Raw genomic sequence first — 12,704 nt, forward strand, 5'->3', positions numbered from 1 at the left:
CATCTCCCCAACCACCACCCAGTGTTCTTAGTCCAGCCCAAGGCCTGCTGATCAAATATTCTCCCATAAATCTTCTCATGCCTCTTTCCCCCCACCCCCAAGAAAACATCTGCCTTGCTGATGCCTCCTTCATTCTGGATTTCTTCTTGATTTTTCCACCCTAATGTTTTTTCCCCTCCATTCTACAGGCCACAAAAGATTGTTTTCTGCAGTGCATTTGCTCTTTTTGTTATGTGAAAAGAGAGGCTATATATATATAGCCCAGTGGTGATATAGAGAGTCTCTAATCAGACAGACCTAGATTATCATTTCAAACACACACGCGCGCGTGCGCACATACACACACACACACACACACTGCGACTGGCTGTGTTGGGAAACACTGAGCTAAACAAAAATAATCCAAGATTTTTTTTTTTAAAAGATTTTATTTATTTATGAGAGAGCGAGAGCGAGCACAGGCAGACAGAGTGGAAGGCAAAGTCAGAGGGAGAAGCAGGCTCCCCGTGGAGCAAGGAGCCCGATGTGGGACTCGATCCCAGGACGCTGGGATCATGACCTGAGCCGAAGGCAGCTGCTTAACCAACTGAGCCACCCAGGCATCCCCGTTTTTTGTTTTTAATTGCAAGACTTCCCAGAGCCCTTAAATGCTCATAGACATTGTGACTTTCCAAGGCCAGCATTGATACTTTGTGTAGCTTCTCTTAAATTTATTTGATCACAAAATCCTTTAAAAACAGATCATTGCTGGACATCACTTTTTCTTGGAACATGCTGGGAAAAGGTAAAAGCTGTTGTGGAATTTTGCTTACATGGTTTTTACAGTACTGTATTGTATATCTTCTTCAACTCGTTAGAGTTATTTGCTTATTTATCTTACACATCTTCCCACTTTAGCCTTTAGTATAAGGTCTTGAAAATAACGGGCACTTGTGCAGTTGAAAATTGCAGAATTTTAGTGAAGGTTCATGGTCTGGAATAATATTTGATAACTGGAGAAAGTTTGCATCTACTCTCAGTAGCTTTTTCACAGTCTTTTTTATACCGTGGTATCGCGGGCTACCTTTCGGCTGGAAAAATTACCTTGATATTGGACAAAAAGTCCTTGTTAATATGGGGCCAACTTCATTTTCTTTACAAGTCACTTTATTGGGACAGCATTATGGGGTATAAAGATAGAGGTTCATTTTAAGGACAAGAAAGCAGGAGTCTGTGGACTGGGTCTTTTCACAGCCTGGGCAGTGAGGAGGGCAGCCTGTGGGTTACTTAGTTCTGATTGTTTTCATCTCCCAGGGTGTGCTTGTCAAAGAGGTACTCTGCCAGGCCAGAATCTGGGGCCCCCATCTTAATCAAGTTTTGTACGTGGTCACCTAGTTCTTTGATAGACTTCACCTGCTCATTCAGATAGTGAGTTTCCAGGAAGTCACACAAGTGGGGGTCACCTCTGTCTGAGGCCAGAGTGTGCAATTCGAGCAACGACTGATTCACATTCTTCTCCAAGAGCAGCGCACACTCCATGGCGTTCAGCCCGCTTTCCCAGTCGTCCTGGTCTGGTTTCTTGATGTCCTGCAGGCAGATCCGGCCTCCCCGCTGGTTCTGCAGCCTCATCAGCTTTTCCGCGTGCTGGGTCTCTTCCCGGGACTGGCGAAGGAAATACCCCGCGAAGTTGTTCAGGGCCACGTCATCTCGGGAGAAGTAATAGGACATGGACAGGTACACGTAGGACGCGTAGAGCTCCAGGTTAATCTGGCGGTTGATGGCAGCCTCGGAGTCCGGGTGGAAGTTCTGGCGCACCCGGGAATGGGCGGAGGCGGGCCCGGCTGGGTCCCCGGAGGCGGCGGCTGCTGCCAGCGGGCGCAGTGGGGCAGTGCGCCTGGGGCGCGAGGGGAGCCTGGAGACCCGGAGCGGCGGGAGCGCGAAGCCCCGGCGCGCGTTGCGCAGGGACAACAGCGAAGGGCTGATGTTCTTGGAGAGAAACAAGAAACAGGGCAGCATGACTCCCCTTCTTTAGAAGTGGGGAAACTGAGGCCAGGGCGTCACTGCGTGTGGCCGGACGCTAGGGGCTTCAAGGTCTGAATTGGAACGCGGCCCTAAGCGACCGGCGACTGCGTCACACACACCCCTTCCCTTCCAAAGGCGCCAGGGTTCCAAGGGGAGGGCTGCCGGGACGCGCGCCCTGTCCGGGCTGGGCACAGACAAATGACAGTGACAACTGCATTAACTCAACATTGCCCTCTTTCTGCCCTTGGGCGTTTGTAATGTACTATTTCATCTCAGCTGAAAATGCTGTCAAAAAAGTACGCGCTGCGACTGGGAAAAGAAAGGACGAGCCCAGCGGCGGTCCTTGCCCTCCGTCTTTGACCTCTTTCTGTCCAAAGCCCAAGGAGTGGGGGGAGGCGGGGCGAGGAAATAGGGTAAAACAAAAGTCTCAGCCAATTCATCTGAGCGCGAAGGTCTGCAGCCGAAGTGGGTGTTTATAAATTGACTTTATGATTATTTTAAACAAACGTAGGTATGGAAAGAATTGCCAGTATAGTAGGCAAATTTTCAAGAGTCTGTACTAAGACAGTGCTTTCTTTTAGAAAGATATTTTTAAATATAGAATTCACCTTTCTTGAAAAAAAAAAAAAACAAGAACAAAACAAAAACTTCAGAAAAGTAGGAAGAACATATAAACTGGCTCTCAGCTTGATATTTTCCTGTCTTTCCTTCTTGCAGATACATACACTTGTGAGCGTAGCCTAACTGTGGGGAAGTTGAATCACTATGCTGTCCTGTGAAGCTAATGTAACATTGTGTGTCAACTAAGATCAATTTTTTTAAGGGGGAATGCCCAGCTTTTACTAACAGAAACTTAGAACATTGAAGTTCCAGTATTTTTTCTTAGTCTCAAGAGGACAATATTCTTTTCTTTTTTTTTTTTTTAAGATTTTATTTATTCATTTGACAGGCAGAGATCACAGGTAGGCAGAGGCAGGCAGAGAGAGAGGAGGAATCAGGCTCCCCACTGAGCAAAGAGCCCGATGTGGGGCTCGATCCCAGGACCCTGAGATCATGACCTGAGCTGAAGGCAGAAGCTTAACCCACTGAGCCACCTTGGCGCCCCAAGAGGACAATATTCTTAGCTGAGGTGCCAGGAGACATCAACAATATCCGGTTGCATTCTAGGACAGTAAACTGGTTCTGCTTGCTCACTGATCTTTTCGATCATGGGATTATAAATTTCAGGTGTGACTATAATCTTTGGTGAGAAAGTGTTGAGATTCTAGTTTTTCTGGTACCTTTTCCAGGCGCGTTATCAAGGTTATCAAGTCTTATCTTTTAAATCTCGCTGTTTCTTTCATGGTATGTACGAAACATTTTTTCCGCAGCTGTAAAGACATTCACACACCTTCAAGATGTTTGAAGATTCTTTCATATTTTCGTCCAAACTGTCAGATTTCCCTCTTTAATTGATGTTTTATTTCAGCATTGATTTCCACTGGTATTGGCAGTTTTTCAGGCACTTCTCCCAACACAGACATTGCTGTGAGTTTGGAGCCTTCGTGTTTTGAACACATGCCTGAATCCCCAGAATGGGATTCTTCCTGTCCTTTCTGTTTCACTGACAGCAGTGGCAGGCTTGGCCTTCTCTTAGATGGAGGAAGAATCCTGGGTTCTCCTGGATGTTTCATTTGGCTTTTCCCCGGGGCCGCTGAGTTGTCTGCTCTATTGGTCATCATTTCAGAGCTGGTCTTGGGCTGCGCCACGAGTTGATCTGCTAAAATATTTTTCTCTGATAAAAAAAATAAAAAGGACAGTGGCACTGGGAGACTCAGTGGGTTAAAGCCTCTGCCTTCACCTCAGGTCATGATCCCAGAGTCCTGGGATCAAGCCCCTCCTCAAGCTCTCTGCTCAGCAGGGAGCCTGCTTCCCCCCCCCCCCCCCCCGCCTGCCTCTCCCTCTGCTTGTGGTCTCTGTCTGTCAAATAGATAAATAAAATCTTAAAAATCAATCAATCAATAAATAAAAACTAAAAAGGACAGTCTAAAAAAATTAAAGCGGTATTTAGTTTTAAAAGTATACTGTGATTGTTGAAGTATATTGAGAAAATGAGGATTAACTCACAGAAGAAAATTTCTAATCTTTCTCTGTGCAGAGAGAACCCTTGAGGATTTTGGAAGGGAGGTGGTGGGGGTTTGGTTAAACCTGGTGGTGGGTATTAAGGAGGGCAAGTATTACATGGAGTGCTGGGTATGGTGCATGAATGATCAGACTTGGAACACTGAAAAAAATAAAATAAAAAAAAATGTTGGTAGTAATTCTCACAGATAAAGAAAAACATTAAAAAAAAATCACAGAAACACAAAAGTAAACTTACACCTTTGTAACAGCTTTAGGGAGGTATAATTGACATAAAATAAACTGCAGATACTTAAAAAAAGTGTACAACTGCATAGGGTTTGACATAGGTATACATCTGTGGAACCATCACCAAAATCAAGAAAATGAATGTATTCATCACCTCCGAAAGTTTCCTTCTGTTCCTTTATATTTTATAATCACTCCCTCTACCTCTCTCTGCCCCATCTCATCCCAGGCATCTGCTTTTCCTCACTACTAGATTAGTTTGCATTTTCTAGAATTTCATATAAATGAAATTGGTGTGTATTCCTTTTTGCCTAGTTTCTTTTGCTCAGCACAGAGGTTCTGCAATCCATTCAATAATGTGTATTAATAGTTTTTATGGCTGAATAGCTATTCCATTGTGTAGATACACCACAGTCCATTTATCCTTTTACCATCTCATGAACATTTTGCTTGTTTGTTTGTTTTTAGCTATTGAATTAAAGCTGTTAGGAGCATTCCTATAACAAGTCTTTGTGTGGCTGGATGCACTAATTTCTCTTGGGTCAATACTTTATATGGAATGGCTAGATCATATGATTAAGTGTATGTTTAGCTTTTTAAGAAACTTCAAATTATTTTTCCAAGTGGATGTACCTTTATGCTTTTCCATCAGCACTATGTGAGCGTTCAAGTTCCTTCATGTCACTGCAACCCTTGGTATTGTCATTTATTTAATTTTGACTTAAAACTTTAAATTTGGCCATTCTAGTCATATATCGGTTTACTGGTATTTGATTGTATTTTTTAATTTGCATTTTCATTATAATTAGTGATGCTGAGTACACAGTCTCAAGTTTCTTATCTTTGGAAAGTATATGTTCAAATCTTTTGTCCATTTTACCTTTTGGGCCATTTCTTTTCTTATGGTTCTTTGATTTCTTATGGTTGACATCAGGGTCTTTGATACTAGTACTGGGTATATTCAGGTCTTCTTTCTGTTACCTTCTCTGTATTACCTTCCTACATTTCCTTGGAAGAGTCAGATTACCTTTCTAAGTCAGTTTCCTCAGTTGTAAATTTAGGTTCCTACTTATTTCCATTACTTCATTGAAAAGATTCAATAAAATAATTATGCAGAGGACTTATCACAGAGGTTGGCACAGAATAAGCACTCACAGTATTCTTTAAGAGTCCTTAATGGATGTTTTCTATTAATTATTTAAAATAATCCATTTTATATTATTCAGCAGGCAATAATTATTATTATTACACATGGAAATCCTGTATAGCTTATAAAGTATGCTAACATGCATCATATTGTTTTTATCTTATAGGGATAGTGAGGTAGAAATTCTTTTATGATATGGACAATATCAAAACTTGCAGTTTGGTAGTAAGCCCCCTGGTCTCAAAGGAACTTCTTCAAGTGCACCATAAATAGAGCTGGATGCCTAAGATCTAGTTGCATTTGGACTCTGCTAGCAGAATGTGATTGATACGCGCCAAGAAATTTTCTCACTCATTTTTGCTTTTCTTTATCCATCTTGGCTTTTATTTTCTTCAAACACTTGCAACTCCTAAAGTATAGTTCCCTAAAGAGAGGATGTGAAAATGATTCTTTAGAGCAGTATTAAATGCCAACTGCTACGACTTGTGTTTTAGTAGAAATGATGCTTTTCATATAAATGGTCATCCCCAAGGTAATAAAAAGCTTAGACATAAAACAAATGCAAGACATGAAATGTAATGCAAAACACTGTCATAAAACACAATACACACTTAAATATCCTATGTTAATTTGTCAAAAATGTTTCCCGTTTCCTTCCAAATTTTGTCATGTATTTTGCTAGACTTTGAAAATGCAAGGATTTTTCCTTTAGCGACATTTTGATTTCTAGTATTCGTAGTAAATTTAACGTTCTTCTACTGAAAGTACAAACTAGACTGTGGCCCTAGACTTGTGACCATTTTTCACAAGCCATTTCTTCCTCGGTTTAATGACGTGGTCTCTTCCGTGAACACCTCTCTCAGCAACTTCCCCCCTTCCTGTCCTCCCTTCTTTTACTTCCTCACAATATTTATCTCGTCTTTCTAGGGCCCATCAAATATGTTACTTTCTTTGTAAGGTCTTCAATAACTTTATTTGGGAGCAATCACTACTTTTCCTTTAAATTTCTTGTATTTCTTGATATATGCACGCACATGTGCATGCTTGTGTATTGGTATGTGTGTGCGTGTATGTGCGTGCAATGCGTGTGTGTCCTTACGGGCACAGTTGATCATCCTACTCATTGTTTTGTTACTGAAGTATATAGTTGACACCAATGTTACATTATTTTCAGACGTGCCGCATGGTGATTCCATATGCCTGTGTGTTAGGTGTGCTCACCGTCAGCACAGCAGCTGTCTGCCACCATACCACACTGGTACGATACCATTGACTATATTGCCTGTGATGGACCTTTCATCCCCGCGACTTGTTCATTTCATAACTGGGAGCCTATACTCCCACTCCCCTTCACCCATTTTGTCCCTTCTCCCTTCTCGTCTGTCAACCCACTGTATTCATTTTTAAATCCTTAGTCCAGGTGCAATGCTTCTATCCCCCAAATGCACTGGGGTAGGAATTTTTATTTCACGTAGCAAATTAGTTTATCCTAGTGTACATTTGTATATTATATTAGGAAATGGCTTCATTTTAAGTTATTTGAAAAGCTCTGCATTTTGCTGATTTCTGTCTCTAAAGGATTAACAATATCCTCTGTTTTCTTCTTTATAGATGTATTGAGTGAACCATTTGTTTTCTATGTGAAAATGCTTTGCAAATTGGAAATTCAAAAACTATATGAAAGTAAATTGTAATTCACCGAATCATGTTTTGATATATGTGGTATATAGATTGATTTTTATATTGTTTTTTAAAGCCTTTGATTTTTAAATATTTTTATTTATTTATTTAAAAGAGAGATCACAAGTAGGCAGAGAGGCAGGCGGAGACAGAGGGGGAAGCAGGCTCCCTGCTCATCAGAGAGCCCAGTGCTGGGCTCGATCCCAGGATCCTGAGATCATGACCTGAGATGAAGGCAGAGGCTTCACACACTGAGCCACCCAGATATCCAGCCTTTGATTTTAAATACTAGATATTTTTTTTAGAATTTACCTACCTAGGAAATATGTAAACAACACCTTCCACTTTTACAGTAATAGAAGGGGGGAGTCATAAATAGTGACAAAAAGGAAAGCTGAAAATAACTCTACTCCTTTATACTTGTATTTGTAATGAAGATTTTTTTTCTCCTTTTCTCATCTCTTTCTATTCTCTCTTTTACATTCAAACATGGCTACGCAGTTCTTCATCTTCATTACTGATCGTGGCCTTTCCAAACTTGCTTGCTGTTAGAAGCCTGAAATGTGACAAAGCCAGGATGGAGAAAAGTCTGCTGATCACTGGAATATAGATTATGGATTATGGATTATGCAGTTGCTGTTAATGGAATGTCGAGGGTTTTTTTTTGTTTTTCCCCATGAGAGATTTATATAGAGAACAGTAGAGGGTTTTTCATCTTGTTTTGTTTTTTAAAGATTTTATTTATTTATTTGACAGAGAGAGATCATAAGTAGTCAGAGAGGAAGGCAGAGAGAGAGAGAGGAAGGGAAGCAGGCTCCCTGCTGAGCAGAGAGCCTGATTTGGGGCTTGATCCCAGGACCCTGAGATCATGACCTGAGCTGAAGGCAGAGGCTGAACCCACTGAGCCACCCAGGCACCCCGTGGAGGGTTTTGTCTTGGGAAAAGGAGATGTATTGTTATTCTGTCTGTTGTCACTAGGAAGCCTCCCAAATTCTGAAGGGGGTGGGTGGACTCCTCTGTGGAGCATGCTTCTTGCCTTCACTCTCAGATCCATTCAAAACTGGGAAACCTCCCAGGTCACTTGATAAATGAGTCAGAAGTGAACTCTCAATCACAGTGCCCGCTGCAGAGGTCTGGCAGACTCTTTTTTATTCATTTTGTTCATTCTTTCATCTGTGGTCAGAGGTGCAAGGTGCAGTAACGCCTCCTCTCTCTTCAGGAGGTGTCTGGCATGCTGCAAACTGCCAGCCCCGTACAACTGTACCCATGATGAAGTTGTAGAATAGAAGTGAGACCGGAGCCGACGACCAAGAAAGAATTCTTAAAATGCTCTGGTGCAAAAGGTGATTTTATTAAAGTGCCGGGAAAGGACCCATGGGCAGAAAGAGCTGCTGCCCCTGGGTTCTGGGAAGTGGTGATGATGGACTGTGGGGTTGGGACAAGTAAGGAAAAGGGAATGTTTGAAAGAACTTTCATGTATTCAGAAGACACACAGGATGCTGGAGGCTTTGCTGTTTGTCAAGTTAAGGTGGTTTTTCCCTTTAGTGAGGCATTAACAGTAAGATAGTCGGGAGCTTCCTGGAGGAATGTCACTCTCCTCCTATCACATGTCCTTGTCAGTGAGCTTTAGGTTTAGGAGAAATTTAACTTTATTTACATTGCCCTCTGCCTCAGCCTCCCTCAATATTATGGAGGGGAAGATGATGTTAGGGCTTCAGGAACTGAGTTATGGGTCTCTGGAAATTAGGCTATTGATAAGAAAGCTTCTTTCTTGTAAATCACTAGTTATAAATCATTTATAAACTGAGGGAGACTCAGGTCTTGCAGGATTGTGGTCTCTACAAGTTAACTGTTTTTCCTTTAGGAGTACCTGGAATGCCTCAGGAATGTCATATATATCTCATAGGGGGTGGGGATTACGGTGGTGGGGGGGGTAAGCTTCTGCTTTGTCCTCAGCTTGTCTTCTGTTCCCTCATCACCCAGATTTTTGCCACTAGATTTCTAAGTATCATCCTTTTATTCCTTAGCAGAGCCAGCATTTGGCTAGCTGGGCCACCTGAGATTTGAAGCTAATTGTTGTGACAGTGGTATACTGGGCTGAATAGTACATTAAAATTCTTGTCCACCCAGAATCCGTGAACAGGCTGTATTTGGAAACAGGGTCTTTGCAGCTGTAACCGAGTGAAAATGAGATCGTACTGGATTGCGGTGTGTGCAGTGTGTCAGTGATTGATGTCCTCATAAGAAGAGGAAAATTTAGATGGGTACAGGCCACAAGGGGGAGGTCCATGTGAAGTCAGGCACAACTCAGGCTGTTCTCAGATCTAGGACAGGGATTTGCAAACTTTTTCTGTAGAGAGCCAGATCAGTGTTTTAGACCTTGTGGACCCTACGGTCTCTGTGGCATCTGTTCAGCTCTACTGTTATAGTATATTGCAAGCAGTCGTTGACTGTGTGTAATGAGTGAACATGGATGTGTTTTAATAAAACTTTATTTACAAAAATAGTAGTAGATCAGACTTGGCCCAAATTGTAGAGTTTGCTGACTTCGGCTCTAGAAGATGAGGACCTCTTTATATGTTGCCATGGAGTATTTCCGATACTCATTCCATTACTCTGATAATAACTCAACTGAGCCTGTCAGTCTCTCTTTCTAACCCATCAGCAGTACTCAGCCAAACCCAATCCATTCCCCATTTCCACTACAGCCCTCCACTGAGAGAGATATAGCACAAGCCAGGGCATCTCCTTCCATCTCAGCCTGTCCCCATCACCTACGTGGAAATCCTAGTAATTGCAATGCTGTAGCAGCATAGAAAGCAGTACCGTGGGAGGTGGGCATGAGCTGCTTGTTAATGTTTGTCCAGGAAGTGACCCAGCTTCTGAATCCCATCTTAGACTTGCTTCTTAGGAACATCTGCAATAAAAACTTCTTTAGGTGGCATTCCTAAGCAAACTTTGAGAAAAGGTCTTATGTGCAAGTGATTTATCAAGGGAATGCCTCCAGGGGAAGCCAGTAAGGAAGGAGAAGCAGCCTGAAAAGGGGAAACAATAAAAAGGTGTGATTCAGCAAAATTCAGTACAGAAAGGGCTAGCTTCCCGGCTCCAGCAGTCCTTTAGCCTCCTGTCCTGAGACAAGACCTGGGCTTGCTTTCATGCTCTGCTGCTGATGTCCTGAAAGTTGTAATAATCTTATTTTTGAGCCTGTATTCTGTAAGTGCAGTCTGAGGTGGGGGACGATGGAGCACGCACTTGAGCAGACGTGTGCAGTTTGTGTATCTGTCATTCCTCGCCTCCCTGTTGGCATAGAACCTTCGCGGCGCTCCCGGGGCGTGGAATTTTGGTAAGCAGTAATGAGTGGCAAGTCAGCGCAACTGAGAACAAGGAGAGGGTAAGTGTGTTGAATCCATGACTGAGGAAGCTGGGGTGCCCACAGTCCTGGGAGCTGCCCTTTCCCTCGGAAACAGAGTTTGCTCAGAGTGCAGAAAGAAGTCAGAGCATTCCAAGAAACACGAAGGACTAAGGAAACCTGCCAGATCTTCTTTTACTTCCATGTGTAAGGTAGTCATTTATGCTAAAAATGATGACAGAGAAGGAAAGGGGGAGCTACAGCAACCCATAGTTCACTTTCCTTTCAGCCCCTTCTTACTCAGTTAAGCCAAGGGTGGTGTGTTGGTAGATTGTGGATGCATGAAGAAATGAAACAAAAACAATTCAGCTCCTTTTGCTCAGCATTCCACTGTTCTGGTAACAATGAAATATACATGCATGTACAAGTTACAAAATAGGGATTGTGTAATTTCAATGATTCTTTATATAAATCGATTGCTTGTATATTTATATCTAAATCAAACATTGCACAACCTAAACATGAACAGTGAAATTGAGGCTTATTATTTACAGTGTTAAGTTTTTCTTTTTCTTCAAGTGACATTAAAAATAGAAGATAAAAGCACCTGACAAGTCAAGAGAGACAACAAAAGAAAGTAGAACATTTCTATGTTAGTACATTTAATAACATTTCCCCCTTCATTTTGATTAAGATAGATGAACTTTTTTTTTTTTAAAGATTTTATTTATTTAACAGAGAGAGAGATCACAAGTAGGCAGAGAAGCAGGCAGAGAGAGAGAGAGGAGGAAGCAGGCTCCCTGCCGAGCAGAGAGCCCGATGCGGGACTCGATCCCAGGACCCTGAGATCACGACCTGAGCCGAAGGCAGCAGCTTAGCCCACTGAGCCACCCAGGCGCCCTATAGATGAACATTTTTGCTTTGCCATGGGCCCTGAGTGTGAGATAAATTGAGCTGATCCAGGACGCCTGGGTGGCTCAGTTGGTTAAGCAGCTCCCTTCGGCTCAGGTCATGATCCCAGCGTCCTGGGATCAGATCCCAGATCAGGCTCCTTGCTCAGCAGGGAGCCTGCTTCTCCCTCTGCCTCTGCCTGCCTGTGCTTGCTTCCTCGCTCTCCCTCTCTCTGACAAATAGATAAATAAAATCTTTAAAAAAAAAATTGAGTTGATCCCACAGAGGACTTATGGAGCATAGGCAGAACTCAGACACTGAGCTGGGACAAGGAGCTGGGCTTTCATAGTCCAGCCACACCAGCCAGCCACAGCCTCTAAGGGCTGCTCTAAGGCGAGATACACACTTAGGCTCCCTGCTTGTCTGCATGTCTGGGAAAGCAGTTGCAATACTGATCACCATCTTCCCAATCATGTTACAGATTCTCTTGAAAGAATAAGCACACAGAAGCTGGGGGTGGGGGGCACAAATGGTGATAGCTTTCCACGGAGATGTTGCACTGGACATATGTAAGTATAATAATAATTATACTTATATAATATATAATTATAATTATTAATAACAATAAATGCTTAAAAAGAAGAATAATTCTAGCTAGTTCAGTACTCCTGTAGCTGGTCCCCAGAGAGGTTGTAAGAACTCAGGTGGGACTGAGCTGTTCTGAGAACCATCTAGAAGAGAACAATGACACCTGGGGGAAGGACACAGACAATCTCAGGGAACCTGGAAGGGCAGAAAACCTGGCCTCCTTCTCTCCCTGCCCTTGGACCTCTTGCTGGGGCTCAGCAAAGACTGACCTAACAGAAAGCCAGAAAGTAGGAAACTCACTGTTGTAGTGCATTCAGACCCCTGGGAAAGAGAACAGGGCCAGGAAAGTTGGGGAGTGGATCTATAGAGGCTGGGATAAGACATTAGGCTATTTTGTGCTCTTCCAGTCTCCTGTGCATGGAACAGCCACATAGCTACCTCACATGTAAATACAATTAAATCATCCCCTTGCTTTAAACCTTTGAGTAGTCCCACAAACCTGTGAAATATATTCTCCCTTGCCTTCTGTGGCTGTTCCCTGGCTACTTCCGACACCCTTTAGTCTCTCCGAAGCCCCACTAGGCTTCCATCTTTATGAACTTTCCTTTAGACCCTGGAACGTACGATTTGTTCTTTCCCACAGGCTTCTACGCAGTGTGACCACTCCGTGGAGCACTGTTCCACCCAGAACTACCCACA

General features: G+C 42.8%; 1 protein-coding gene across 1 annotated transcript; it reads right to left on the reverse strand.

The window, feature by feature from the left end:
* Positions 1-450: 450 nt before the first annotated feature.
* On the reverse strand, positions 451-2,075 carry LOC131832567 (ferritin heavy chain-like). Its single transcript, XM_059175767.1, has one exon. The coding sequence runs from the start codon at positions 1,993-1,995 to the stop codon at positions 1,267-1,269; it is 729 nt and encodes a 242-aa protein (XP_059031750.1). The 5' UTR covers positions 1,996-2,075; the 3' UTR covers positions 451-1,266.
* Positions 2,076-12,704: the final 10,629 nt, after the last annotated feature.

This window comes from Mustela lutreola, chromosome 5 (genome assembly GCF_030435805.1).
Source record: "Mustela lutreola isolate mMusLut2 chromosome 5, mMusLut2.pri, whole genome shotgun sequence".
Classification (NCBI taxonomy): Eukaryota; Metazoa; Chordata; class Mammalia; order Carnivora; family Mustelidae; genus Mustela; species Mustela lutreola.